We start from the raw sequence: 23,643 nt of genomic DNA, 5'->3' as shown, positions 1-23,643 counted from the left end.
TATTATTTTATAGATTTTTTTTAAATTTCAAACTTAAAAAAAATCATAAATTTAAATGTTTTGAATAAAAAAAAATCAATGTTCAAAAACTATTGTTTATGAAATTTAATACGTTTTAATTTTTATTTAGCAAACGCAAATCCTAACTTAAACTTAAAAATTTAAATAGGGCAAAAAATTAAAAAAAAAATAGCTAGGAAGTGCACGAAGGAACTTGTTACAAAAATTTTCAATGAGAATTTCAATTTTTGCAATATTTATTTGCCTTCTGATTTTTGGCAATATTTTGAAGAGGAAATAAATAAAATAAATTTTGGATTGGTTGAATGAAAGAATAAATAAAAATTTAATAAAACCCGTTTATTTGTTGCGCTTGTTTAAGTGTTGTTAAAATAGCATTATGTTTTTAAAATATTTCTATTTATATTTCTAATTGAAAAAAAAAGTTCACTGACTGCGATCGTCATTTGGATGGGACCGTCAGTTGACACACACGAAGTTGACACGAAAGAATGTCAAGCACAATACTAACAGCCGGGAGACACGACGACACCTGCTCTATATCTTTCTTCCTTCTCTCTTTCTCGTGAGGTGCTGCTTGGTGACAGCAATCAGTTGAATGCAGTCATGGGACAAGTGATCGGAGTTTTGGTAGATTTCAAACGAACGAGCACTGCGCGAAAGAAAGAAGAAATGACTGTGTGGGTGACTTTGCGTTGCGCTCGTTTGTTCGGATGTGTGCAAGCGAATGCAGCGTATCAAAGGCAAACAGACGCAGCGAAAATTAAAGACGAGTTCAGTCAACTGTCACACAAAATGTCGATTGTTTCCAAGCCTGAATTTTTGAATGGTGCACATAAACATAGAAAATAAACATTTTTGACTTTTTTAAAATTCATGGTTTAAAAATTTTGTTCGCTACGAATATTGTTTTCTTTTTACTAAAAAAAGGTTTGTTTAATAATTCAGTTTTTTTTTTGAATATTAATATTTCATCTGAAATGTTCCAAGTCTTGTTACAAAAAAAATCGTGTATTTAGATCTGCGATCGAAGTACTAAATATAAGGATGACGATATCAATATTTAGATTAAAGAAGATCTAGATCAAATGATCGTAATATTAAGATGTTCGATCTAATCAAACAATCGATCATTTAATCACGATGCAGAATTCGTTCGATTACATACCATATTTACTAACGGCATCAATGAAAACTCGAGATCATCCAAACCGAGAGGGAGAGTGAGAGAACGCACAAGATCGCATCTAAACCTCCCTCTCTCTCGCTACGCAGCTGATCTTCACCGCTCGCGCGAGAGCTGGATGACGCCAGTTTAGTCGCGATCTCACCCTTGCGCTGGACATTCGCGTCCAGCCCGACACTCTCCAGATCAATCTCGTCGCGATCGCGATCATCGTGTGTGCGTGTGCGGAACTTGCTAATAGCTGCTGTCGGGACTAGTTATTATAGTTGTTCGATCTGGTGCGTGATCAACCGGGATTAAGTAGAATCGATCGCACCCTGCAAAGCTGCACCATGGCCCGAAAAGGTAGGTCATTTTATTCACGGTATTTTGGGGAGACGTCCAGCGATCGTGACCTTGGCTGTATTTTCGACGGCGATCATCGATGACGTAAACTTGGGGAGAGGGAAGAAGGCACTTATCGATCGCAAAACCGGTTTCTGCGTACCATTTATTTATGCTAAGCGCGAGCTTTTCTGAATAGCTGTGATAAGCCGCGATCACCTTCTGTTTGATAACACTTGCAGATGGTGGATTACTTAGGTGGACGATCGTTTTGGGGTTGATTTGTGCTGTTATGAGTCAACAATCTACGGTGAGCCAGAAGCTGTACGAGGGCTCGCAAAAGTTTGCACTCAACTTTTTCAAGGTAACTCGGTGATTATCCGGATGGTCGTAATGGTTTTACCCAGTTTTTGATGATCATTTCAGAAAATTAGCGAATTTGTCGACTCGGATCCGAGCGTAACGACTACCAACATCATCATTTCACCGCTCTCTGTTTGGACTCTGCTAGCATTACTGACCGAGGGAGCAGATGGGAAAACGCTCCGCGAACTGCTCGATGTGCTGAATGTGGACAACCAAAATGACATCAAATACAACTTCAAGAACCTCATCGATACGATCAAGTAAGATCTTCAATTTTGAAAAATTTAAATCTACGATTCATGTTCCCATTCCAGTGTCAACACGAGTGAAGTGGAAATCTCCTCACTGCAGCTCATATTCACCGACATCACACAGCAAAGACAACAGGCCTTCGACGATAGCATCGTGCAGTTCTACGGCCAGGATCTGCTGCGATCGCTGGACTTTAACAGCTCACCGCAGGCGCGCAAAAACAGCTACGAAACCATCAACGGGATCGTCTCGAACGCCACCAAGGGTCAGATCGAAAAGGCGATCCACCCGAGCGATCTCAAAGATGCCAAAATGCTCATCCTGTCGGTGCTGTTCTTCAAGGGAGACTGGACGCTTCCGTTCAACCGGTCGCAGACGGTCGATACGCCGTTCCTGAACGAGAACGACGTCACGGTGGGACCGGTTCCGATGATGTACAGCAAGGCCGTCTTCCCGTTCGCCGCGTTCCGCGAGCTTGAGGCGCAAATCGTCGAGCTGCCGTACGGGAGCGATCGTCACCTGAGCATGGTGAGTGCGGGTGATTGTTTCATTTTTGATTGTAATATTTAGATCGTTGGTCTAAATATTTGACTGATCTCAACAATTATTTTAAAACGAAACGTAAAATTTCAAAAAAATTTAAATGAAAATCATAAACTAAACAGTTTTACATTTTATTTTAGAATTTTGGAATCAAGATTTTTTTTAAAATTCTATGTTTTTTTTCATAAAATTATTTTTTTTAGGTTCTTTCGGTACTGGGACCTGGTTAGGACCGAGTCGGCTTTTGTAATTACATTTGACTTAATAATTACAGAGGATCTTGTGTGTAAATGTTAGTGGGAGGGGAGCCGATTACCCGCGGCCTACTCGGGGTAAAATTCTATGTTGTAGATACACAGAATTTTAGAGTTATTGGACCTAAAGAATTAAACAAAATATGTGGATCCTTACAGTTTAAGAATTCTTTGAAATTTTAGAATTGTGGAAAAAGGAATTCATAATTAATATTTTAGAATTTTAAAGTTTAAGATTCAGATTCAGATTTTGAAATTAGGGTAATTCTCTACCAACTCACACGAAATCGGAAAAAGTTGCCCCGACCCCTCTTCGATTTGCGTGAAACTTTGTCCTAAGGGGTAACTTTTGTCCCTGATCACGAATCCGAGGTCCGTTTTTTGATATCTCGTGACGGAGGGCGGTACGACCCTTCCATTTTGAACATGCGAAAAAGAGGTGTTTTTCAATAATTTGCAGCCTGAAACGGTGATGAGATAGAAATTTGGCATCAAAGGGACTTTTATGTAAAATTAGACGCCCGATTTGATGACGTACTCAGAATTCCGAAAAACGTATTTTCATCGAAACAACAAAAAGTTTTAAAAATTCTCCCATTTTCCGTTACTCGACTGTAAAAATTTTGGAACATGTCATTTTATGGGAAATTTAATGTACTTTTCGAATCTACATTGTCCCAGAAGGGTCATTTTTTCATTTAGAACAAAATTTTTCATTTTAAAATTTCGTGTTTTTTCTAACTTTGCAGGGTTATTTTTAGAGTGTAACAATGTTCTGCAAAGTTGTAGAGCAGACAATTACAAAAATTTTGATATATAGACATAGGGGTTTGCTTATAAACATCACAAGTTATCGCGATTTTACGAAAAAGTTTTGAAAAAGTTACTTTTCGTTTCTCTTTGTTTCGTCGTCCGTGTCTGTCGCGGGTGACCATGAACGGCCATGATCGATGACGACCAACTTTTTAAAACTTTTTTTCGTAAAATCGTGATAATTTGTGATGTTTATAAGCAAACCCCTTATGTATGTATATCAAAATTTTTGTAATTGTCTGCTCTACAACTTTGTAGAACATTGTTACACTCTAAAAATAACCCTGCAAAGTTAGAAAAACACGAAATTTTAAAATGAAAAATTTTGTTCTAAATGAAAAAATGACCCTTCTGGGACAATGTAGATTTGAAAAGTACATTAAATTTCCCATAAAATGACATGTTCCAAAATTTTTACAGTCGAGTAACGGAAAATGGGAGAATTTTTAAAACTTTTTAGTGTTTTTTCGATGAAAATACGTTTTTTCGAATTCTGATTACGCCATCAAATCGGGCGTCTAATTTTACATAAAAGTCCCTTTGACACCAAATTTCTATCTCATCACCGTTTCAGGCTGCAAATTATTGAAAAACACCTCTTTTTCGCATGTGCAAAATGGAAGGGGTCGTACCGCCCCTCCGTCACGAGATATCAAAAAACGGACCTCGGATTCGTGATCAGGGACAAAAGTTACCCCTTAGGACAAAGTTTCACGCAAATCGAAGAGGGGTCGGGGCAACTGCTGTGTGAGTTGGCGGAGAATTACCCATTAGGAATAAGATCTAGGAAAAAATAGAAATTTTCGGATTATTGAATGCTTTGCATTCTATAGAATTTTAGAATGTAAGTGTTGTTTTTTCGTCTCATTTTCGCCGTTTTCGTCGTTCGGTCATTTTCGTCATTTTTGTCATTTGCTTCATTTTCGTCTTTTCGGTCGTTTTCGTCATTTTGGTCATTTCGGTCATTTGGATAATTTCAGTCATTTGGGTCATTTCGGTTATTTCGATCATTTCGGTTATTTCGTCATTTACGTCATTTTCGTAGTTTTTTTTTTGCAGGCCAAGTGCGAATGATGCTGATGATACCTCTTCAGTTGACGCTCAGGCGAGGAACATCCTGGAAGGAGCGTCACTGACTACGTCCGTAGTCCTGTTAGATCTAATTGATCAAGACAGTATAGCTCTGGTTCCTTGCAAGTGTCCTATTTTCTTACCTCCACGTTGGCTTGGTTTTCATGATGACCTAGCTGGTGGCCTGTGGAAACGGATCGTAAACCTTTGACCAAAGTCAAAGTCGAGACGGCTAAAAGAAAGGGGCGCGACAATGTGGGAAAGGGAAGTAATTTGTGATTGTAGACGGTATTGTTTTGATTCACAGTATGTTGAGTCAACTGCTGTGGATGTACCTGAAACATCGCACAACGGGGTTTCTCTTCTCTTCATTCTCAGCTACCACCTATCTTCTGTTTATTTTGTTTCACTGATTTTCTAACGCGGCTTCTGTTTACAATCCTCCATTTGATTTCGATTTTACTCATTTGATTCTCTTATTTCTCAACGCTTTTTCACTCTATTTTACCAATTGATGCTGCTGTAACATACTTTCTGCTTTCCTTAATTTGGCAGCGATGTCAATTTTGTTATCATCTGCCTTTTCTTTATTTATCTATTTGAATAATTTTTCATTTGCCCTATAAATTGCCCTCAATACAATCTAAGCTTGTTTGTTACCTTTATTTATTAATTATTGTTAATTTATTTATCTACTTCATAAATTACTATCTTTCTTTTACTATTGATTCTTCAAATAGTATATTTCTTTCACTGTCCATTGTTTTCAATCTTCACCCTTTTCTTCAAACAAATGAGGTTCGAGCCCTTACTCAATTTTTGGAGTGATCAAAGAATTAACACAAATATTACTATTGTACTTTTGAAAAACTTTTATAAAATGCTTAGGACCAAAGTTGTAACAAAACACCGCGACAAAAGAAATAGCAACATAAAACACGACTCAACACTAGGAAAGATTTCAGGAGAAAACAAAACACAGTAAAATAACAACTAGTTTTTGAATTCAAACTAAAAATAAAACAGTTTTTGCTTTAATGAAAGTTGATAGGCACACTATAAATGGTTAGGCGCTTATACTTACATCAAACCCTACGTAATGTACCACCCCCGGCCGAGTTAAAATGCGTAACCGGAAAAGAAGGTGTGCATGCCTGGCACGAACACTCAAAGCGTGTTCTAGCGTGCTGCTCGTACTGACTCAGAGCAAGGGTGAGATGTAGGTGTAAGGGCAGTGCGTGTTCGTCGGGAACCTAGTGCATAAGATCGGTCAAGGCCCGTTCTTACACTGAAAATTGCGAATTGCGAATTTACGTCATTTTCGTAGTTTTCGTCATTTCGGTCATTTTCTTCATTTCGGTCATTTTCGTCTTTTTCGCCGTCTTGATCATTTCTTAATTTTCGTAATTTTCGGCATTTTCGTCATTTAGGTCATTTTCGTAACTTTCGTCATTTCCGTAATTTTCGTAATATTCGTGATTTTGGTAATTTTGGTCATTTCGGTCGTTTCGTCATTTTCGCCATTTCCGTTATATTCGTAATTTTCGTCTTTTTCGTCATTTCGGTCCTTTCTGTCATTTTTGTCATTTTGGTCATTTTTGTCATTTTTGTCATTTTGGTCATTTTGGCCATTTCGGTCATTTTGGTCATTTCGGTAATTTCGGTAAATCTGGTAATTTTGGTCATTTTCGTCTTTTTCGTCATTTCGGTCATTTCTGTCATTTTTGTCATTTTGGTCATTTTGGTCATTTTTGTCTTTTTTGTCATTTTTGTCATTTTGGTAATTTTGGTCATTTCGGTAATTGCGGTAAATCTGGTAATTTTGGTCATTTCGGTAATTTTCGTCATTTCGGTCGTTTTCGTGATTTTCGTAATTTCGGTCATTTCGGTCATTTTAGTCATTTTGATCATTTCGTCATTTTCGTAATTTTCGTATTTTTTGTCATTTTCGTCATTTTGGTCATTTTTGTAATTTTTGTCATTTTGGTCATTTAGGCCATTTCGGTCATTTTGGTCATTTCGGTAATTTCGGTAAATCTGGTAATTTTGGTCATTTCGATCATTTTCGTCGTTTTCGTAATTTCTGTCATTTTGGTCATTTCGGTCGTTTTCGTCATTTTGGTCATTTTCGCCATTTCGGTCATTTCAGTCATTTTCGTGTTTTCGGTCATTTCGGTCATTTTCGTCATTTTTGTCATTTTCGTCATTTTCGTAATTTCGGTCATTTTGGTTATTTCGGTCGTTTTCGTCATTTTTGTCATTTTGGTTATTTTCGCCATTTTCGTCATTAAGGCCATTTCGGTCATTTTGGCCATTTTCGTGTTTTCGGTCATTTCGGTCATTTTAGTCATTTTGATCATTTCGTAATTTTCGTAATATTCGTAATTTTTGTCATTTCTTTCATTTTGGCCATTTTAGTCATTTCGGTAAATCTGGTAATTTTGGTCATTTCGGTCATTTTTGTCATTTTCGTAATTTCGGTCATTTTGGTCATTTCGGTCGTTTTCGTCATTTTTGTCATTTTCGTCATTTTCGTAATTTCGGTAATTTTGGTTATTTCGGTCGTTTTCGTCATTTTGGTTGTTTTCGCCATTTTCGTCATTAAGGCCATTTCGGTCATTTTGGTTATTTCGGTCATTTTCGTCATTTTTGTCATTTTTGTCATTTTCGTCATTTTCGTAATTTTCGTAATTTTTGTCATTTCTTTCATTTTGGCCATTTCGGTCATTTCGGTAATTTCGGTAAAGCTGGTAATTTTGGTCATTTCGGTCATTTTCGTCATTTCGGTCATTTCAGTCATTTTCGTGTTTTCGGTCATTTTAGTCATTTTCGTCATTTTGATCATTTCGTCATTTTCGTAATTTTCGTAATTTTTGTCATTTCTTTCATTTTGGTCATTTCGATCATTTTCGTCATTTTCGTAATTTTGGTCATTTCGGTCGTTTTCGTCATTTTGGTCATTTTCGCAATTTTCGTCATTAGGGCCATTTCGGTCATCTCAGTCATTTTCGTGTTTTCGGTCATTTCGGTCATTTTAGTCATGTTTGTCATTTTGATCATTTCGTCATTTTCGTAATTTTTGTCATTTTCGTCATTTTGGTAATTTTTGTCATTTTGGCCATTTCGGTCATTTTGGTCATTTCGGTAATTTCGGTAAATCTGGTAATTTTGGTTATTTCGGTCGTTTTCGTCATTTTTGTCATTTTGGTCATTTTCGCCATTTTCGTCATTAAGGCCATTTCGGTCATTTTGGCCATTTTCGTGTTTTCGGTCATTTCGGTCATTTTAGTCATTTTCGCCATATTAGTAAATTTTGTCTTTTTTGTCATTTTGGTTATTTCGGTCATTTCGTAATTTTCTTTTTTTTTTTCGTCATTTCGCCATTTTCGTCATTTTCGTCATTTCGGTAATTTTGGTAAAAAAACTATTTTTATAATAATTCTTTTTGAGATTTTAAGTAAAAGAAATTTTAAAGTTTAGAGTTTCATATTTTTAAATTGTGGAATTATCATAGTTTTAGAAATTTAATCTTTAAAATGTAAAAATAGATTTAAAAAAAAAATCATTATGGTGAATTTGCGCATGTTGTTTTGTGTGACATTGTCGATTGAAAGGTTAATCCAAATCAAAGATCCGAATTAAACGATTGTATCGTTAGACCGCAGATCTACTGACCATCGTAATGCAACGAGTTGTGAGTTGAAATTTGAATAATTTTGGTAATTTCTAAAATTCTCAGATGGTTATTTTGCCGCGGAAAGGAGTGCCCCTGAAGGACGTGATCGGCCGGTTGGCGAACTTCAGCATGCAGACAATCTACCAGGAGCTGCGAACGGCCGCCGAAGAGTACGAAGACGATGAAGTGGAGGTGTACCTGCCGAGGTTTGAAATCACTGCGGACTACAAGCTGAAGGCGCCACTGTTTGATGTATGATCAATTGGTGAAGAGTTTTAAATGATCTTGTATTAATCTCGAAAATTTTAGATGGGAGTCAAAGCGGCCATGAGCAAGGAGACGGCTCAGTTTGATCGGATGGCCAACGATATCTTCCTTGGCGATATCGTGCAGAAGGCCAGGATCGTCGTGAACGAAGAGGGAACGACGGCTTCGGCGTCGACGGCCGCGATCTTCGCCAACAAGGCCACGCCGCCACGGTTCTTCGCGAACCGACCGTTCGCTTTCTTGATCGTGGACAAGCGGTTCGACGTGATTCTGTTTATGGGCCAGGTGAAGAATCCGCTGGCGGTGTGAGAGTGGCAAAGGGTAATAAAATGTCAGGGACTTTCTTTCACAGTTGGGAGAAGTTTTTTTTTGCAAATTAAGAATTTAATTCCGAAAGCCCTAACTCCGATATGGATCTACTTCGCGTTCCATCCGTTCGGTCTGCGTTTCTGCGCCTACGGCGCATGCCAGCAGCGTGTTCACGTTTTGTTCTTCTCCGGCTCCGTACACGTACCCGTTAGCTTTGTCTACGGCATTCTTAAGGCGCAGCAGACTCTCGTCCTTGTTTGAGTCTAGCAAATGGAACGACACAAGACCGTAGTCCTCCACCATGGACACGATGGCCGCGTCCAGCTTTTTGTACTTGGTCCTGTTGATTCCTCCGATTGACGAGTGTTCAATGCACTCCAACAGATAGTTCAGATCCAGAACCTCGGTGTAATACTCGACGTTGAATGCCAGCTTGGATTCATACTCCTTCAACAGGTCGGCCTTGCTGAGGACATTTACGTGGGGCAGACCCATCTGTAGCATCGTGTGCAGGGACAACAGCAGTGTCGAGATGAACTTGTGCGGTTCCGAGCAGTGATGCGATTCTACGAGGTGAACCGTGCACAGGCGGTAACCCAACTGGTCCAGCTTATCGAATATATTCCGCATGGCATTGTGGTGCGTGTACAGCTCAACCTGCCCCGGGCAATCAAAGATAAAGTACTTACAACTGCTTGCCTTCAGCTGTTCCAGCAGCCATCCAAAATTGGCCTCCAGGAACTCCATGCAGTAAATCAATGCTCCGTTTGGCCCCAGTCCGAACTGCTCCATCACGTCCTGCACCGTTACGAGCTGCATAATGTCGATGGCACTTTCGTACTCCATGTTATCGTTGGCCGGATCCAGATTAACTACGGTCACTTCGCGTTCCAGCTTGCCGAGAAACGTCTTCATTCGACTGCAGTAGCTGGTTTTGCCCGAGCCCGGTGGACCGATCACCAGCTGACCGAACAGCGGCTTCCTGGTCTGGAGGGTGGCCACTTGCTTCTGCATTTTGCGATTTTTTCTTGTTGCCGCGGGAGAACCGCCACCGAACGAATGCTTGTTGTTTTGATTTCACTCCAAACTTTTTTTTAAAGTTTCAATAGAGATGTGAGCCGTTTGACGCGAGTTGCTTGTTCCCTTTTCAAATATGATGTTCGAATTTTACTGTCAAATCTGCCGACTTTCTCTCGTCACTCTCTCGCAAATTTTACAGTGGTGCTAGTTTTAATATTTCATATTATTCAGGAAACAAATTCTTTTGCATTTTTTCGACTGTTTTGGTTGAGAAACCGAATAAAAATAATAATTTGCCAAACGCAATTTATAAATACAAAAATAATTAAGATTTTGCCCCACTTTTATCTTAATGTTGTGACTTTTTTAATTAAATTTTTTAATCAAATTTTGTTTCCCAACACCAACCAACTCTGCTGGCAACCCTTCTCCCTTCCCCAAAGTCCAGTGTTCGCGATTACTCAAGCAAGTGCCGGGTCGCGGGTTTGGTCGTCGACAGCTTTTTTTTTCTTACGCGTAGTGTTTTCTGACGGCGGCGGTGGCGATTCTTGAAGCACCTCCCTCCCTCCATCTAGTCGAAACGGTTAATTCGGTGCGTCCGCTAGGTTTTCGTTTCTTTCGGGTCGCGCGTAACTTAATTACGGTGAAAAGTGTGTGCAGTAGCAGCAGCAGCAGCGACGTTCCGGATCAGCCTTCTCAGCCCCACTTTGGATAGTCAGACGAGCAGCGAGTCATGGCCTACTCGAACAGTGAGTACAAAAATATGACCAAATTTGGCAGTCTGCTGGGATTGTGGAATTTTCTTTTATCGAAGAGAGTCATGCGATACGCGCAGTGGAACTGAAAATGGGGGAGAATCCGTAAACCAACACCCAACTTGCGTTTGCCGTCGCCGCCCCTTTGAGGTTGAGGGAGGAACTACTAAAGCCGGCTAGCCGGAGGAAATGGAAAATTTCAAACAAATAGGTTGACTTTCTTCGCAATGATTCATCAGTCAGACAGGTTTTTTTTTGTTCCCTTCTTCTGATGACTAACCTCAGCAAGCCATCGCCTCTAGAAGGTCTCTTCATTTATCTGTGTGGCAATGAACTCCACGTCCCCAGTTGCTGAGATTGCACTTATTTTTTTCGGCGCAGCAGATTGCATCAATTTGTGTAGTAAATGTCGGTGGTAGTAGGCGGAAGTGTCCACCAGGAGAAGTTTAAAAATAAACCCCACTCTCGGTGCGAGCGACCGGCATGCTTAGATTGGAGAGACTCCCTATTTTGGGTAAACGTTGCAAGGGTGGAGGAACATAGGAGGGGGTTGGCAGCCCTTGCTTGGTTGAAAAAAATTTTGGAAAAAAAACTGAATAAATTGGACTGTGTATGAAGAGATTCACTTTAAATTAATCATACCAACATTGACCCCTAAATAGAAAAATCAACAAATTTCTTACAATCTTTTTATCATTCATGTTCTATAAAATGATAAAAATTGAACATTTTTTTCATCCGATCGCTGCATTGATAGGGAACGGAGAATGTAAAGGAAGGAATTTGGGTGTGCGGAAAGTGTGTGTGTGTGAGTCAATCGCGATGATGTGCAACGAAGCTTATCTGATAAAAATACAAAAAGGGCACTGGGGGGAACGGGGAGAGTCGCCCAACGAGCAGGGTGACCACTCAAGTCGGAATTAGATGAAGGAATTATGACTTGTGATGAAACATTATGTTACGTAACGCTAAATTTTTATATAAGCATTCATAGAAAAAAAATGCAAAAAGACCTTGTGTTACGCGTTACAGGGAGGGTAGGGGGCAACGCTCATCTGTAACGATTTGTTACAAAGTGGGTGGGGAGGGCACTCAAAAAAATCCACACGTTGAAGTTACGTGAAAAACTATGTGGTTTTTTTCCACTAGACTTTTCACGTAACTTCTACGAGGTGGCCCTAGTAGAAACGGAATTTGCTGGGCCAGATCATTTCACATTGATTCTACGTGTTTCACACGTAAATGCTAAATCTATAAGCTGGTGAACTCTAAATGAACGTTTTAGTAATCGTTATCAGAATTTTCTAGTACTAATGAGGTTAAGAGCTTTTTTCTGCTGTTAAAAATGTAAAAAAAGTAATGCAGTTTTTAATTTCAAATCAATGTTTTATTGAATTCTTCTTTTATTAATATTCAATAAATATTTCAAATTCACGATTTCACGATGCTCCGTGTCGAAGTTTAGCCACCAGTTTGAACCGAAGTTGACCGTAACGTGATTGGTCCGGTGGGGTCAGCGGCTGAACTGACCGCTGGTCTGACTGGTCATGGTGCTCATTCTGGCCGAAATGTCATGCCTCTCGCCGGTAACACGCAGAAGACTTTTTTTGTTCACCAGTCCCAACAATAGTCCCGCTGCTATTGTTGTGTTCAATGATCCTCGGCACCTTGGTGATGTCCTTGATTATGACCTCCCGACGAATCTGCGAATGGTCGAGTCTCTTGGCCACGTGCAGAATCACAACCGGAAGCCTAGACGATCTAACCACCAGCTGGATGCCCAAGAACTCCGTGCAATTTTTTGTGGGTTTAAGCACCACGGTAACATCGGCCGCTAAGGTTAGAACTGGCCAGAAATCCGGTGGCCGCCCGGAAAGAAAATTCTTGTTTCCAGGAGTAACATTCTGCAAAAAAATAATAATAATTATAAACTATAACTAAAATAAATCAAACTTAACTTACCGTCTGTTCCATTTTAAATTAAATTTCTCGAGCATAACTTCAGCAGCAAACTTCACCGTTCGCCATCAATTTTCATACTAAAATAATCACGTAGAAATTCGACAGAATGGCGCACTCGAGTCTTGTTGAAGTTACATTTCAAATCACATAAAAGCTACACCAAAGAACTTAGTGGAAAAATACCATAAAGCTTTTCACGTAACGTCAACGTGAAAAAATTTTTTTGCCAGTACACTTTCACATTATTTTTACGTGCGTCACGTAAAACGAGCCTAGCGAGGGGAAAATCGGGGTTACGTGATTTTTCAGGTAGCATCAACGTGTGGATTATTTTGAGTGCCGGGGTCAAAATCCCAAATTTTGCGTTCTTTTAGGGACCATCCATAAACCATGTGGCGGACAGTTTTTTTTTTGTTAAATCTCGCCACACAGGGTCACACATTTCCCAGCTATCCTTTCCCATAACATGGCCCTTGAAGTATCTTATGGATATAAGAACCAGGGTTACCAGGTCAAAATTTGAAAAATCTGGCAAAGTATCGATAAAAATCTGGAAAAATCTGACAGACGAAAATCAAACAATTCTAAATAGTGAAGGGGAGGGAGAATATGAATTATTTCTAATGTTTGTAGAATTCAGATGGTTCAACTGATTTTATGGCCTCAAAAATGTTGAACTTACATTTTCGTTAAGAAAAACACGTTCTTATTTTTTTGATTTTTTATTAAATTTGTTCATTTTAATCTAAAAGTTGTTCAAATTGGGCATAAAGTGAAAAATCTGGCACAGAGAAGGGTGAAGTTTTATTCTGGCTGACACTTGAAAAATCTGGCATTCCCAGATTTATCTGGCAACCTGGCAACCCTGATACGAACCCACAATCTGTATCGTGATTCGTGATATCGAATCCGCTTTGTCGTCAATTCCAGCGGAAGGTCTCTTCAAATATTTTCAAAAAATAATGAAAATTAAAAATAAAACATCTAAACAACACGCACACACTTAACTTCCACGGAACGCTGTTGCACTTTCGGAGAATCCGTTCCGTTCCTCTCCAAATTGATGATGACAATTCACCGCCCAAGAATTACGTTTAGCATTTGTCTACGCCAGACACCTCTTCGAGCCCAGTCCAGTGAAGGAAGGGCCAGTGGACTGTATTAGATCAATGAAAGCTGGAAATATGTAAAATTTTGGTTCGGAAACTTTTTTATTAAAGGTCAAATATTGGTCTGATATGAAATCCCGAAAATCACTGAACGTAATATTTGAACAAGCCTTTCTTGTGTTTGACAGTTGGCCAAACTCGCAAACAACTCGAAATGTATGCAGACAAACTGCCGAAATGTCAAAAAGTGCGAGTTTGCTTGTATGTTACAGTCTAATACCTGCTTAACTATACATTAATAGTAGTTTATGCAACAAGTTGCAAAAAGAGGATTTTTTCAGCACGAGTCGTACATTGATGGATAAATACGACGAGCGCTGAAAAAATCAAGTTTTGCAACGAGTTCCGTACAACATTTTTTGCAATTCCGAAAAACACCCATAGAGTGAAATTTTAAGTCAATTTTTCATGTATTTTGTCTATAAAACGTTTAAATTAAAAAAATGTTGAAAAGTGTTACTTTTCGAAACAAGTGCTGAAAAGTTCAACTTTTCAGCACCCATTTCAGTGCTGAAAAGTAGAACTTTTCAGCATTTATTTTGAAAAGTGTTGCTATTCGATTCTGTTATTTTTGGTACAGAAAAGTAGGCTATTTTGTCGTTCAAGAATGACAGGAAAAGTAAGTAGTTTCACGACGGAATTGCAAAAAAAAATATTTCAGGACCTTAAGATATCAAAGAAAGTCTGTAAAAAAAATGGAAATGAAATTCAGCAATTCGGAAACGAATTTGAGTGGCCACCCTGCTGAAACGCACAGGGTGCCCCCTGGCCTGGAACGGGGCTATTTATGGGGGAATTTTATTGTTACTTTTCACTTTTGCATAACGCAATGCTATTAGAGGAATTAAATGTGTTTTTTCTTCTTCTTTTATTTAATCAAAAAATCCGAAACAACAGAATTTATTTACGCAACCCTACCGCGTACCCAGCGTGGCCAACCGATAGTGTTGGGCGGTGATCCGAAGGGTAAAAACATCCTGTACACCAACGGCCACTCGGTCATCATCCGGAACATTGACAATCCGGAGATTGCGGACATTTACACGGAGCACTCATGCCAGGTGAATGTGGCCAAGTATTCACCGAGTGGGTTCTACATTGCGTCCGGCGATCAATCGGGCAAGATTCGGATTTGGGACACGGTCAACAAGGAGCACATCCTGAAGAATGAGTTTCAACCGATTGGAGGTCCGATCAAGGACATTAGCTGGTCTCCGGACAGTCAGCGGATCGTGATTGTGGGCGAGGGACGGGAACGGTTTGGGCATGTGTTCATGGCCGAGACCGGAACGTCGGTGGGTGAAATTTCCGGTCAGTCGAAGCCGATCAACTCGTGCGACTTTCGACCGGCGAGACCGTTCCGGATTATAACTGGGAGTGAGGACAACACGATCGGAGTCTTTGAGGGACCGCCGTTCAAGTTCAAGATGACCAAGCAGGATCACACCCGGTTTGTGCAGGCCGTTCGTTATTCTCCGAGTGGACACCTGTTTGCTTCAGCTGGATTTGATGGCAAGGTGTTTTTGTACGACGGAACGACTTCGGAGTTGAAGGGAGAAATTGGATCGCCGGCTCATGCTGGCGGTGTCTACGGGGTGGCATGGAAGCCCGACGGAACTCAGCTGTTGACCTGTTCAGGGGACAAAACTTGCAAGCTGTGGGACGTTGAATCGCGCACTCTGATCAGCGAGTTCCCAATGGGTACGACGATTGACGATCAACAGGTGTCCTGTCTGTGGCAAGGAGAGCATCTGCTGTCGGTTTCGCTGTCCGGTTTTATCAACTACCTCGATGTGAACAATCCCACCAAACCGTTACGTGTGGTCAAGGGCCACAACAAGCCAATAACTGTGCTAACGTTGAGCGATGATCGCAGTACTATCTATACCGGAAGCCACGACGGAGCCGTTACCAACTGGAACTCTGGCTCCGGAACTAATGATCGCGTTGGTGGCGTCGGCCACGGAAATCAAATCAACGATATTTGTGCTTCCGGTGATTTCGTGTATACGGCCGGAATCGATGATTCGATCAAGCAGATTTCCATCGAGGGCAATCGGTACACCGGCGTGGATGCTAAACTGAGCTGCCAACCACGGGGCATGGACATTTTGAAGGAAAGCAACATTGTCGTCGTCGGTTGCGTCAAGGACATTACCGTTTTGAAGGACAACCGCAAGGTGTCCGCCGTACCGATCAACTTTGAGTCCAGCTGCGTCAGCATCAATCCGGAAACGCAGGAAGTGGCCGTTGGTGGGGACGACAGTAAAGTGCACGTCTACAGCTTGAACGGAACCGAGCTGAGCTCCAAGGTGGAACTGGATCATCTGGGACCGGTGACCCACTGCCGCTATTCACCCGACAATAAGCTGCTGGTGGCGTGCGATGCCAACCGGAAGGTCATCCTCTACAGCGTTCCGGAGTATAAGGTGAGTGTCTTTGTCTGCTCGAAGTTGCATGCTCTAGTCCACGTCTGAATTCTCAACGGCTTATATTTCCGGTTAGCCTGCCCACAAACAAGAATGGGGCTTCCACAACGCCCGTGTCAACTGTGTCGCCTTTTCGCCAAACTCGCTGCTGGTGGCCAGCGGTTCGCTCGACACGACAATCATCATTTGGTATGTCAACAGCCCGGCCAAGCATACCATTATCAAGAGTGAGTTGGACACATTTTTCCTTAAAGCAAATTTTTCCTCTCTCTAACACACGATGATGGTCCCTTTCCAGATGCCCACCCGCAGTCCCAAATTACGGGGCTGGTTTGGCTCGACAACGAGACGCTGATTTCCACCGGGCAAGACTGCAACACAAAAGTATGGAACATCGAGAGTGCCGCCTAAGCAGAGTGTCCCCTGTCGATTAGTGTGTGTCACGCATTTCACTTTTGTGGTTTTTTTTTCTTCTTTTTTTCACTCTAATTATGTGTTGCGCATCTTGCAAGTGAAATAGCAACCTTGAGTCGACAAATTTAAAACAAACCCGTACCGAAAAGTATGCTGCTGCTGTAGCAGCAGGGCGCAAATTCTGGCCAAATTGCACATTTATAAGCTCTACACCTTTAGTTGTGATTTCAATACTTTGTATGAGATTTTGTAAGTGGCGATATATACTATTTATAATGCATCAGAAGATTTTGTTTTCATTTTTTGTTACACGAATCATGTTCAAACAGTTTTTGTTTCTATTTTAAATAGAGCCCTACTAACAATACAAGCATTTCAGCGTACATACCGTTTTCAGTTTAGTCTTTTCGATGACTTTATGCGTGTATTCAGAAAGAAGCGAAATATCGCCGTTACTCTTTTTTTGTCATAACACATTGTATCGAAACGAATTATACATATTTATAAGAATGATGAAAAGCAATCTAAGTGTTTGATTTATGCTGGAAAGAAATTTCGGACATCTATTTAAAAAAAACCACAACCAGATTGAAATAATTATTTTTCTTTATCTCAAAAATATCGCGAAACAATACTTTAACACATCGGAGAAATCTTCATTCGCTACAAATTTTGTCAACTGTTTTATTTGTCTAATTTTGCGTCCAAAATATTACAATTGCAGTTTCGTAAAACTGGCCACTCAACTTTTTTTTTGCGTAAATTATACCGTCCTATCCAAAATTACTCAAGTTTGTCCTAAAGAATGGTTTGATTTTGTTTAATTTATTTGCAGATGAAAAGCGTATGGGGAAATGTTGCTCTGTGGAAAATTCGTAAGCTTTAAACTTCACTTTACCTACTAAATAAACAAAGTATATGCCGCTTCTATTCGTCTAAAATTATACACATTACACGTTACGTTAGCTTTTCTTAATATAGGAATATATATTTCTACATGCAAGCAGTATCCCTCAGTTATTCAATAATTTAAATAAATGTACTTTGAAACGACAATGAGCTGTTATGTGGAATTATATTGGACTAAACAGTAAGTTCTGATAGTCAGAACTGATTTATTTTCAACGATTAGCAGTTCTCCAAAAACAAATTTGATTATTTTCTGTATTTTCTTCTTTTTATTGATTTCTTAAACTTGTGTCCATATTTTTTTTATGTCCAAATAAGTTATTTTACATAACTTTGCATTTCCCTAGCGTCCTCTTTTGTCCATTCCCAAAAAATATAAAGTTCTCTGAAAATTGAGTTTAAATTGCCGAGATTAAAAAAAGAAGCAAAACAAAATTGTCTGTCATGATCGTCATTTCGAAGCGACCGTCAGTGAACGCACACGAAGTTGAAACGAACAAATCCGAGTTCAGCACTCAATTATGCAAAATGGCTTAGTTGGGCATAATAAATCAATGGACAAAAATTCCTTTAAAAATTGATTTATGAAAAAGAAGAAAGCCACATTAGAATTTCAAATTAGTTGGCATGACGAAGATGTTGATCATTTTTCTTTTTTTTTTTGTGAGGGTATACTGCTAAAAATCTATTTACAATCAGTCATTTCCATACAAGTTTGCTTATAATAAAATTCCTTATTGTAAAAATGTCTTCAAACTGTGATTTCAATACCTGAAAAATGTCCAAAAACATGATTCGAGTGTCAAAACCACAGCAAAAGAGCAAGCCTTGAGATAACCCAGAGAAAGTTTGAACCAAACTGAGATTGAAATCTAACCGGAAATCGAACCAAAACACAGTGGTACCGGAAGCGCAAACAAGCCAGTTGGGCAACGCCTACTAATTACACGGCGCGTACTGCGATTAGTTTTCTTAAAATTAAAAATTTAAAAATCTTCTAAGAGAAGGAAGCAAAGTAATTGCGCTTCTTCTACACAGTTGGGTCTGTAAATATTCTCTATACTATCGCGTATCCAGTGGGGAAAATTCCTGACTAGAAAGAGGTCCCATTCTCTGTTTGGATATCTTCTACCGTAACAACGATCCCAGAATCCCTACACGGATATGTCAAATATTGTACGTTTCACACCTTGGTCGGTTTCGTGTCCTTTTTACTTTTTCGCGGTGTTTCCTTCGCACTTTGCCGTGCTATCGTTTCCTCGTCGTCCTCTTCGTCTTCATCTTCATCGTCGGCGAACTGGATGTCGGCCAGTTCGTAGAAATCGCCAATTTGCTTGTTATCGGCGGGTGACTTGGTGAAGGACGTTTCCTTTTCCTTCTCCTCGGTCGAATCCTCCTCCGGGGAACTCAGCTTCCGCCGCGCGTTGTTGATGGCTAGCTCTTGGAGGTGGTTCCGTTTGGCCAACCGGTTGTCTTGCTGTTCCGCTTCCGAGTAGATGTCGCTCTTGGAGATGCTGTTGACGATTAGGTAATCGTTTCGGCGTTGCTGAAGAATTTTTATAATTTCTTCGTTCGGTGTAATGTTGGTACTTCTGGGTTCCGAGTTTGTCCCGTCCTCTGTGTTGGACCGGTCCATGTCGACTTCCTCCGTGATGTCCTCATCGTTGAGCGGAGGGATCCAGACTAAAAAAGCAGGATCCATGCCCAGATAGGAACCCGGAGCGGCTCCGGCGTTGGTCACATTGTAGTCGTAGTAATCCATCTCCATGTCTTCCGGGTGGCCGAGGGAAAAGTCCGAACCGGCCAACAACTTGCGCAGGTTTCGCTTCTCCTTGCTTTCCTTCAGGTTACGCGTCTTGTAGATGTTTGCGATGCTCGGGGCTGGTGATGAACATTCCTGTTGGGGGTAGATTTGTGACTAAGATTTAGCATTCTATTTGCTTCTAAAGAATACTTACAACATCGGATGGACTAATGTTGGTCAGCGTTATCGTGCTAGAACCAGATGCAAGTGGGACCTTTTCATTTGGTGAGCAGTCTCCTGAAATTTTGATTATTTTATTAATTTTTCAATTTATTTTTAAATAATTAGTACTAATTTTATACCTTCACTCTTGACTTCGCTCCGCTTTTCCGGGGACTTTTTGCCCACCCTTCGCGACACCAGCGGCGTCTTGTCCCGGTTGAGTGAGGAGTACGCCGAGCTAACGTTGGTCGATTGATCGTCCGAGAGCTGATCGACCATTTCCGTCGGTGAACTGCACTCGCTCCTCCGCCGTCCGTTTGGAGCGTCCAGATTGTTGAGCGCTTGCATCGGAATTCCGTCCATCTTTTCCACGGACGCTTCCTTGGCAAACTCGACGGCACTTCCGTCGGATGGATGGTCGTTGTTCTCCAGCGTGTACTCTACGCTCTCCCGGAAGCGGTGATGTTTGATGGAACCATTCTTGGGACGTAACTTGACGTACGAAGCAATCTCGGAGATCAGGGTTGTCGTCGAAACGGCACGTGACCGTGGTTGGTCGTTGTTGAGGGAGTTTCCCGAGCCGAACAACGTGTGTGCCGGAGAATCTGCCTCCGTTTGACTGATGGCCAGTTCGTACTTGCGGTAGCGGAACAGGTATTGGATCAGCAGTATGAATGTTATGAATATTATGGCGCTAATGAATACTATTGCACAAATGTGAGCTAACGTTAAATTGGCATAGCTAAATGACTGTACAAACGGCATTATCACCTTGCTGGCGATGGAAACTGACACGTTTGGTTGGTGATTCTCTGTTCCTGAAGAAAAATCACGATTATTGTTACGATAAATCTCCACAAATCCCGCTCAACTTACTAATTTGTTCGGCTTGTGCCAGAAACCCCGCAATGCAGTTCTCGTCGTAATGCTCCATTTTCCTGGAGTGAAACTCAATCAACAGCCGAGAACCGCTCGAAGTGGCACTCTTGCCCGACTCGATGTGACCGGAAGCGTACTCCAGGATCAGCTCGTTGGACAATTTCTCTCCGTCGCGAACCTTGATCCACTGCTGGTCGCACGGAAACCGGCTGTAGTTCATCGAGAATCGTATCCGATGGCCGTCGTCGCCTTGCACCAGCCAAAGACTGCGCTCGGGACAGCTCTCCGAGGAGGACGCCACTATCCGTTTCGGCTTGACCGCGCCCAAGTGAATGACGCAACCGCACCGGCATGCCGGTCCTACCTCGGTGCCAATGTTGGACACCTCGATCGACAGGTTGCTGCCGGCCACCGGACTAAACATGCACTCCCACGAGTCGTACGAGGACTGAACTCCGCAGCGTTCCGTTTGGACGGAGGAGCCCTAGGAAGGAAGGAAATTCTTATTGAGTAAGAATGAAAAAAACTTTTTTTTTTGGTCAGAAGAATTTATTTCAAAATTTTCAATGAAAATCGGATTCCTTTCCACCCGAAGCGGACTCGATCGGTTCGTCCGCTATGATGTCCGGGGCGTCAATAATGATATCTTCCTGTCTTTCCGAAACCACCGATCGAACGTCCGACCCCTTAACGCTCCCCTCATCACCAATCGACCCTTCCTGCTGCTCATCCCCGTCCGAGTCCTTTTTGTCCTTAGTCTCAATCTCCTCGGCAACCCCTTCGGAAGCTGCGTCGCTTTTGGGTTGATCCTCTTCGAAGGACTCCTCGGACCCCTTGAACACCAGCTGGGATCCGCTGACGACGTCGATTATAACGTCACTTCCGGACGCGATTCGCACACTCAAGCTGTCCTTGTCGGCCGTCGATGATGAGGTGTTCGAGCTTATCAGCGGAGTGTCCGGAAGATTGAAGGTCTGCGTCTTTTCGATGATTGAATCCAAGGTTTCGCGTGGGATTACACCGAGATCTCCCTGCTCGTAGCCTTCTTCCAGGGCTGGTAGGGTTGCGACAGAGATGTCAACGCGAGGCTGTAAGTCCAGGTTGGTCAACGCAGTCAGCAAATCAGCGATGATTCGTTTCCTTTTAATCTCCTGGTATGGTAGATCGTCAGCTTCTTCGTCCTCTTTGAAGGCGGACAATACGGTAAAGCGGACCGTTTTGAGAATCTCCGAGATACGGGCGAACTCTTTCTGGTGATGGTCGGACTCATTGCGCAGGGCTTGGCGATCCGTGTTGATGTAGTGAATGTATTGCTCGAGAATGCGGACCTTTTGCCGCAAATGGTTGTACTCTTTCTTGGTGGTTTGAGTTTCCGACTCATACTCATCGGCTTTATCTTTGAAAGCATTCAGCTGAGCGTTTTTCTGCAGCTGTTGATCGTACTGATCTGCAAGCTGTTTGACGAGGTCCAACCGCTCCTGGCAGGTTTGCATCAGTCGTTGCTTCTCGACGACGTCAATGTCGGCCAAGTTGCGCAGCTCCGTGTTCTGGACCTTAAGCTGTACGTATTGCTTCTCGAGACGTTCCAAGGTGAAGATCATGCGGTCCATCTCGTTGTTCAAGGCAATGTTCTCCCGCACGAGACGCTGCGTATGGGCAGCAACGCGAATTTCCGAAGATTTTGTAAACTCCGTTGACAACTGCAGCAGCTTGTTCTCCACGTCCTTCCTGAGACGATCCTTGTCCAGAATAACCTTTCGCTCCATCTCGTACAGCGTTGTCTTGTGGCGTTTGTTCTGCTCTTTCAGCTCGGTATCTTGAGCGTCAAACTTTGCCATCAGCTCATCCCGCTGCTGCCGGAACTCCTCCATTGAGTTGAGCTTACCGGTAAGCAGCTTAATCTCCGACGTTAGCTGTTCGTGCATTGCCTTGTACTTGGCGTCCATGCTGACCACCTTCTTCTGGCACTCTTCATTCTCCTGATCGCGAACCTTGGACAGTTCGCTCAGCTTGTCCTCTAGCTCGATGATGACCGCTAGCTTTTCCTGCAGAGTCCGATCCAGAAAAGCCGTCACATCCGCCCGATCATTCTCGATCTGCTTCAGCTTACTCTCCAGCTCCTCGTTACGTTCCTCGATCTTGACATTGTGCGTCCGCAGGCGGGCCAACTTCTGGTTCAGATCGTTGATCGTGATCTCGAAGAACTGGCGATCGACGGCACTCAGCCCATCGACCGGCTGAACGTCCAGGACAGCCTTTTTGGCCTTCTTTGCTTTCTTTTCTTTGGGCATTTCGCGGGGGCGTCAACGGAAAATTTGTCGATCTGAACTGTTCGAAGGTTCGCAGTAAACTAAACCGCACCCCGGGTTGCTAAGACGGTGTTATGACGGGATTACATGGCTAGCTGTTGTAAGGGATATTTGTCGGCAGGACTTTATCGATTAAATTTCCTTGCATGCTTGCATTTTTTTCCTACATCTGTCCATCATGGCGCGGGCCAAAATGATTTACCTACATTCCGCAATTCGTGTTAAAGAGCATTGCTCCACATCAAAGATTGTTACATTGTAATTCAACGGGCCTGTTGAGCATTCGCTGCACAGAAGACCATGCACGGCGAGAAATTTTCAAGAGTCAAACCATTTAAAGAAAATTGAATAATGAATAGCGCGGTCTTCGGTTTTTTTTTTTTATCGCAGCAGCGGTTCCTTGTCAGGAACAGGGCAATAAATTTTCGATATTTTACCGGTGCGCCGTCGCAACAGCAGCAGCCACGGTGGTCGTTAGCAGAAGACCACAGAGCGCGCGTCTTTCAGTGTATGAAAAAGGAGCTGCACCTGAGCACCACCTTTGAATAGAGGCCCATCACGGTGGGTGTCCGGTGGGGTGGTGGCGAGGGGGTTGCGACAGGTGGTCCTATAATAAAGGCATTTTCCCGGCAGGAGTCGGGTGAAAAACGTGGTCGGTCTTTGATGTGGTCTCGGTGGTCTTGGACGCGTAATGAGCGTTTGCATTCATTTGCTGGAGTAATATTAATAACTATATTGTAAATGAAATT

At 41.9% G+C, this 23,643-nt stretch overlaps 6 protein-coding genes across 6 annotated transcripts in view; 2 read left to right on the top strand and 4 right to left on the bottom strand.

The window, feature by feature from the left end:
- The first annotated feature begins 1,315 nt into the window (after positions 1–1,315).
- Positions 1,316–9,131, top strand: LOC6046075 (serine protease inhibitor 77Ba). The gene is made up of 6 exons (XM_001863294.2): positions 1,316–1,552; positions 1,774–1,895; positions 1,958–2,157; positions 2,212–2,677; positions 8,570–8,758; positions 8,816–9,131. Exons 1-6 carry the CDS (start codon positions 1,540–1,542, stop codon positions 9,080–9,082), a joined length of 1,257 nt encoding a protein of 418 aa, XP_001863329.2. The 5' UTR covers positions 1,316–1,539; the 3' UTR covers positions 9,083–9,131.
- Positions 9,132–9,135: 4 nt separating this feature from the next.
- On the bottom strand, positions 9,136–10,199 carry LOC6046076 (GPN-loop GTPase 2). Its single transcript, XM_001863295.2, has one exon. The coding sequence runs from the start codon at positions 10,094–10,096 to the stop codon at positions 9,173–9,175; it is 924 nt and encodes a 307-aa protein (XP_001863330.2). The 5' UTR covers positions 10,097–10,199; the 3' UTR covers positions 9,136–9,172.
- Positions 10,200–10,540: 341 nt separating this feature from the next.
- On the top strand, positions 10,541–17,354 carry LOC6046077 (actin-interacting protein 1). The gene is made up of 4 exons (XM_001863296.2): positions 10,541–10,851; positions 14,886–16,417; positions 16,494–16,644; positions 16,716–17,354. The coding sequence occupies exons 1-4, from the start codon at positions 10,836–10,838 to the stop codon at positions 16,826–16,828; spliced, it is 1,812 nt and encodes a 603-aa protein (XP_001863331.1). The 5' UTR covers positions 10,541–10,835; the 3' UTR covers positions 16,829–17,354.
- On the bottom strand, positions 12,327–12,981 carry LOC119768687. The gene is made up of 2 exons (XM_038259245.1): positions 12,820–12,981; positions 12,327–12,761 (listed from the first exon to the last, which is right to left on the bottom strand). Exons 1-2 carry the CDS (start codon positions 12,829–12,831, stop codon positions 12,429–12,431), a joined length of 345 nt encoding a protein of 114 aa, XP_038115173.1. The 5' UTR covers positions 12,832–12,981; the 3' UTR covers positions 12,327–12,428.
- Positions 17,355–17,419: 65 nt separating the features above from the next.
- The window catches only part of LOC6046078, a 50,328-nt gene continuing 44,104 nt past the window's right edge, over positions 17,420–23,643 (bottom strand). The window contains exons 5-8 of the mRNA XM_038259243.1: positions 20,583–21,069; positions 19,847–20,524; positions 19,699–19,781; positions 17,420–19,637 (exon numbers count right to left, since the gene is read on the bottom strand). Coding sequence (XP_038115171.1) covers positions 18,924–19,637; positions 19,699–19,781; positions 19,847–20,524; positions 20,583–21,069 — 1,962 coding nt within the window. The 3' untranslated portion in view covers positions 17,420–18,923. The remainder of the gene's footprint in view (positions 19,638–19,698; positions 19,782–19,846; positions 20,525–20,582; positions 21,070–23,643) is intronic.
- LOC6046079 (cilia- and flagella-associated protein 157) lies at positions 21,113–23,626 on the bottom strand. The gene has a single exon (XM_001863298.2). The coding sequence runs from the start codon at positions 22,874–22,876 to the stop codon at positions 21,149–21,151; it is 1,728 nt and encodes a 575-aa protein (XP_001863333.2). The 5' UTR covers positions 22,877–23,626; the 3' UTR covers positions 21,113–21,148.

This window comes from Culex quinquefasciatus, chromosome 3, assembly GCF_015732765.1.
Source record: "Culex quinquefasciatus strain JHB chromosome 3, VPISU_Cqui_1.0_pri_paternal, whole genome shotgun sequence".
NCBI lineage: Eukaryota > Metazoa > Arthropoda > Insecta > Diptera > Culicidae > Culex > Culex quinquefasciatus.
Note: the sequence above shows the minus strand (reverse complement) of the source record. Positions and strands in the feature narration are given on the sequence as shown.

What these genes read in the sequence shown, in the direction of transcription:
- LOC6046077 (XM_001863296.2), top strand. An exon ending in ACAGCGTTCCGGAGTATAAG is followed by an intron (nt 16,418 to 16,493) that starts GTGAGTGTCTTT and finishes ATTTCCGGTTAG; the next exon opens with CCTGCCCACAAACAAGAATG. An exon ending in CAAGCATACCATTATCAAGA is followed by an intron (nt 16,645 to 16,715) that starts GTGAGTTGGACA and finishes GTCCCTTTCCAG; the next exon opens with ATGCCCACCCGCAGTCCCAA.
- LOC6046076 (XM_001863295.2), bottom strand. Translation starts at nt 10,096, where the DNA reads ATGCAGAAGCAAGTGGCCACCCTCCAGACCAGGAAGCCGCTGTTCGGT.
- LOC6046079 (XM_001863298.2), bottom strand. Translation starts at nt 22,876, where the DNA reads ATGCCCAAAGAAAAGAAAGCAAAGAAGGCCAAAAAGGCTGTCCTGGAC.
- LOC6046075 (XM_001863294.2), top strand. An exon ending in TTGCACTCAACTTTTTCAAG is followed by an intron (nt 1,896 to 1,957) that starts GTAACTCGGTGA and finishes TGATCATTTCAG; the next exon opens with AAAATTAGCGAATTTGTCGA. An exon ending in GCGATCGTCACCTGAGCATG is followed by an intron (nt 2,678 to 8,569) that starts GTGAGTGCGGGT and finishes TAAAATTCTCAG; the next exon opens with ATGGTTATTTTGCCGCGGAA.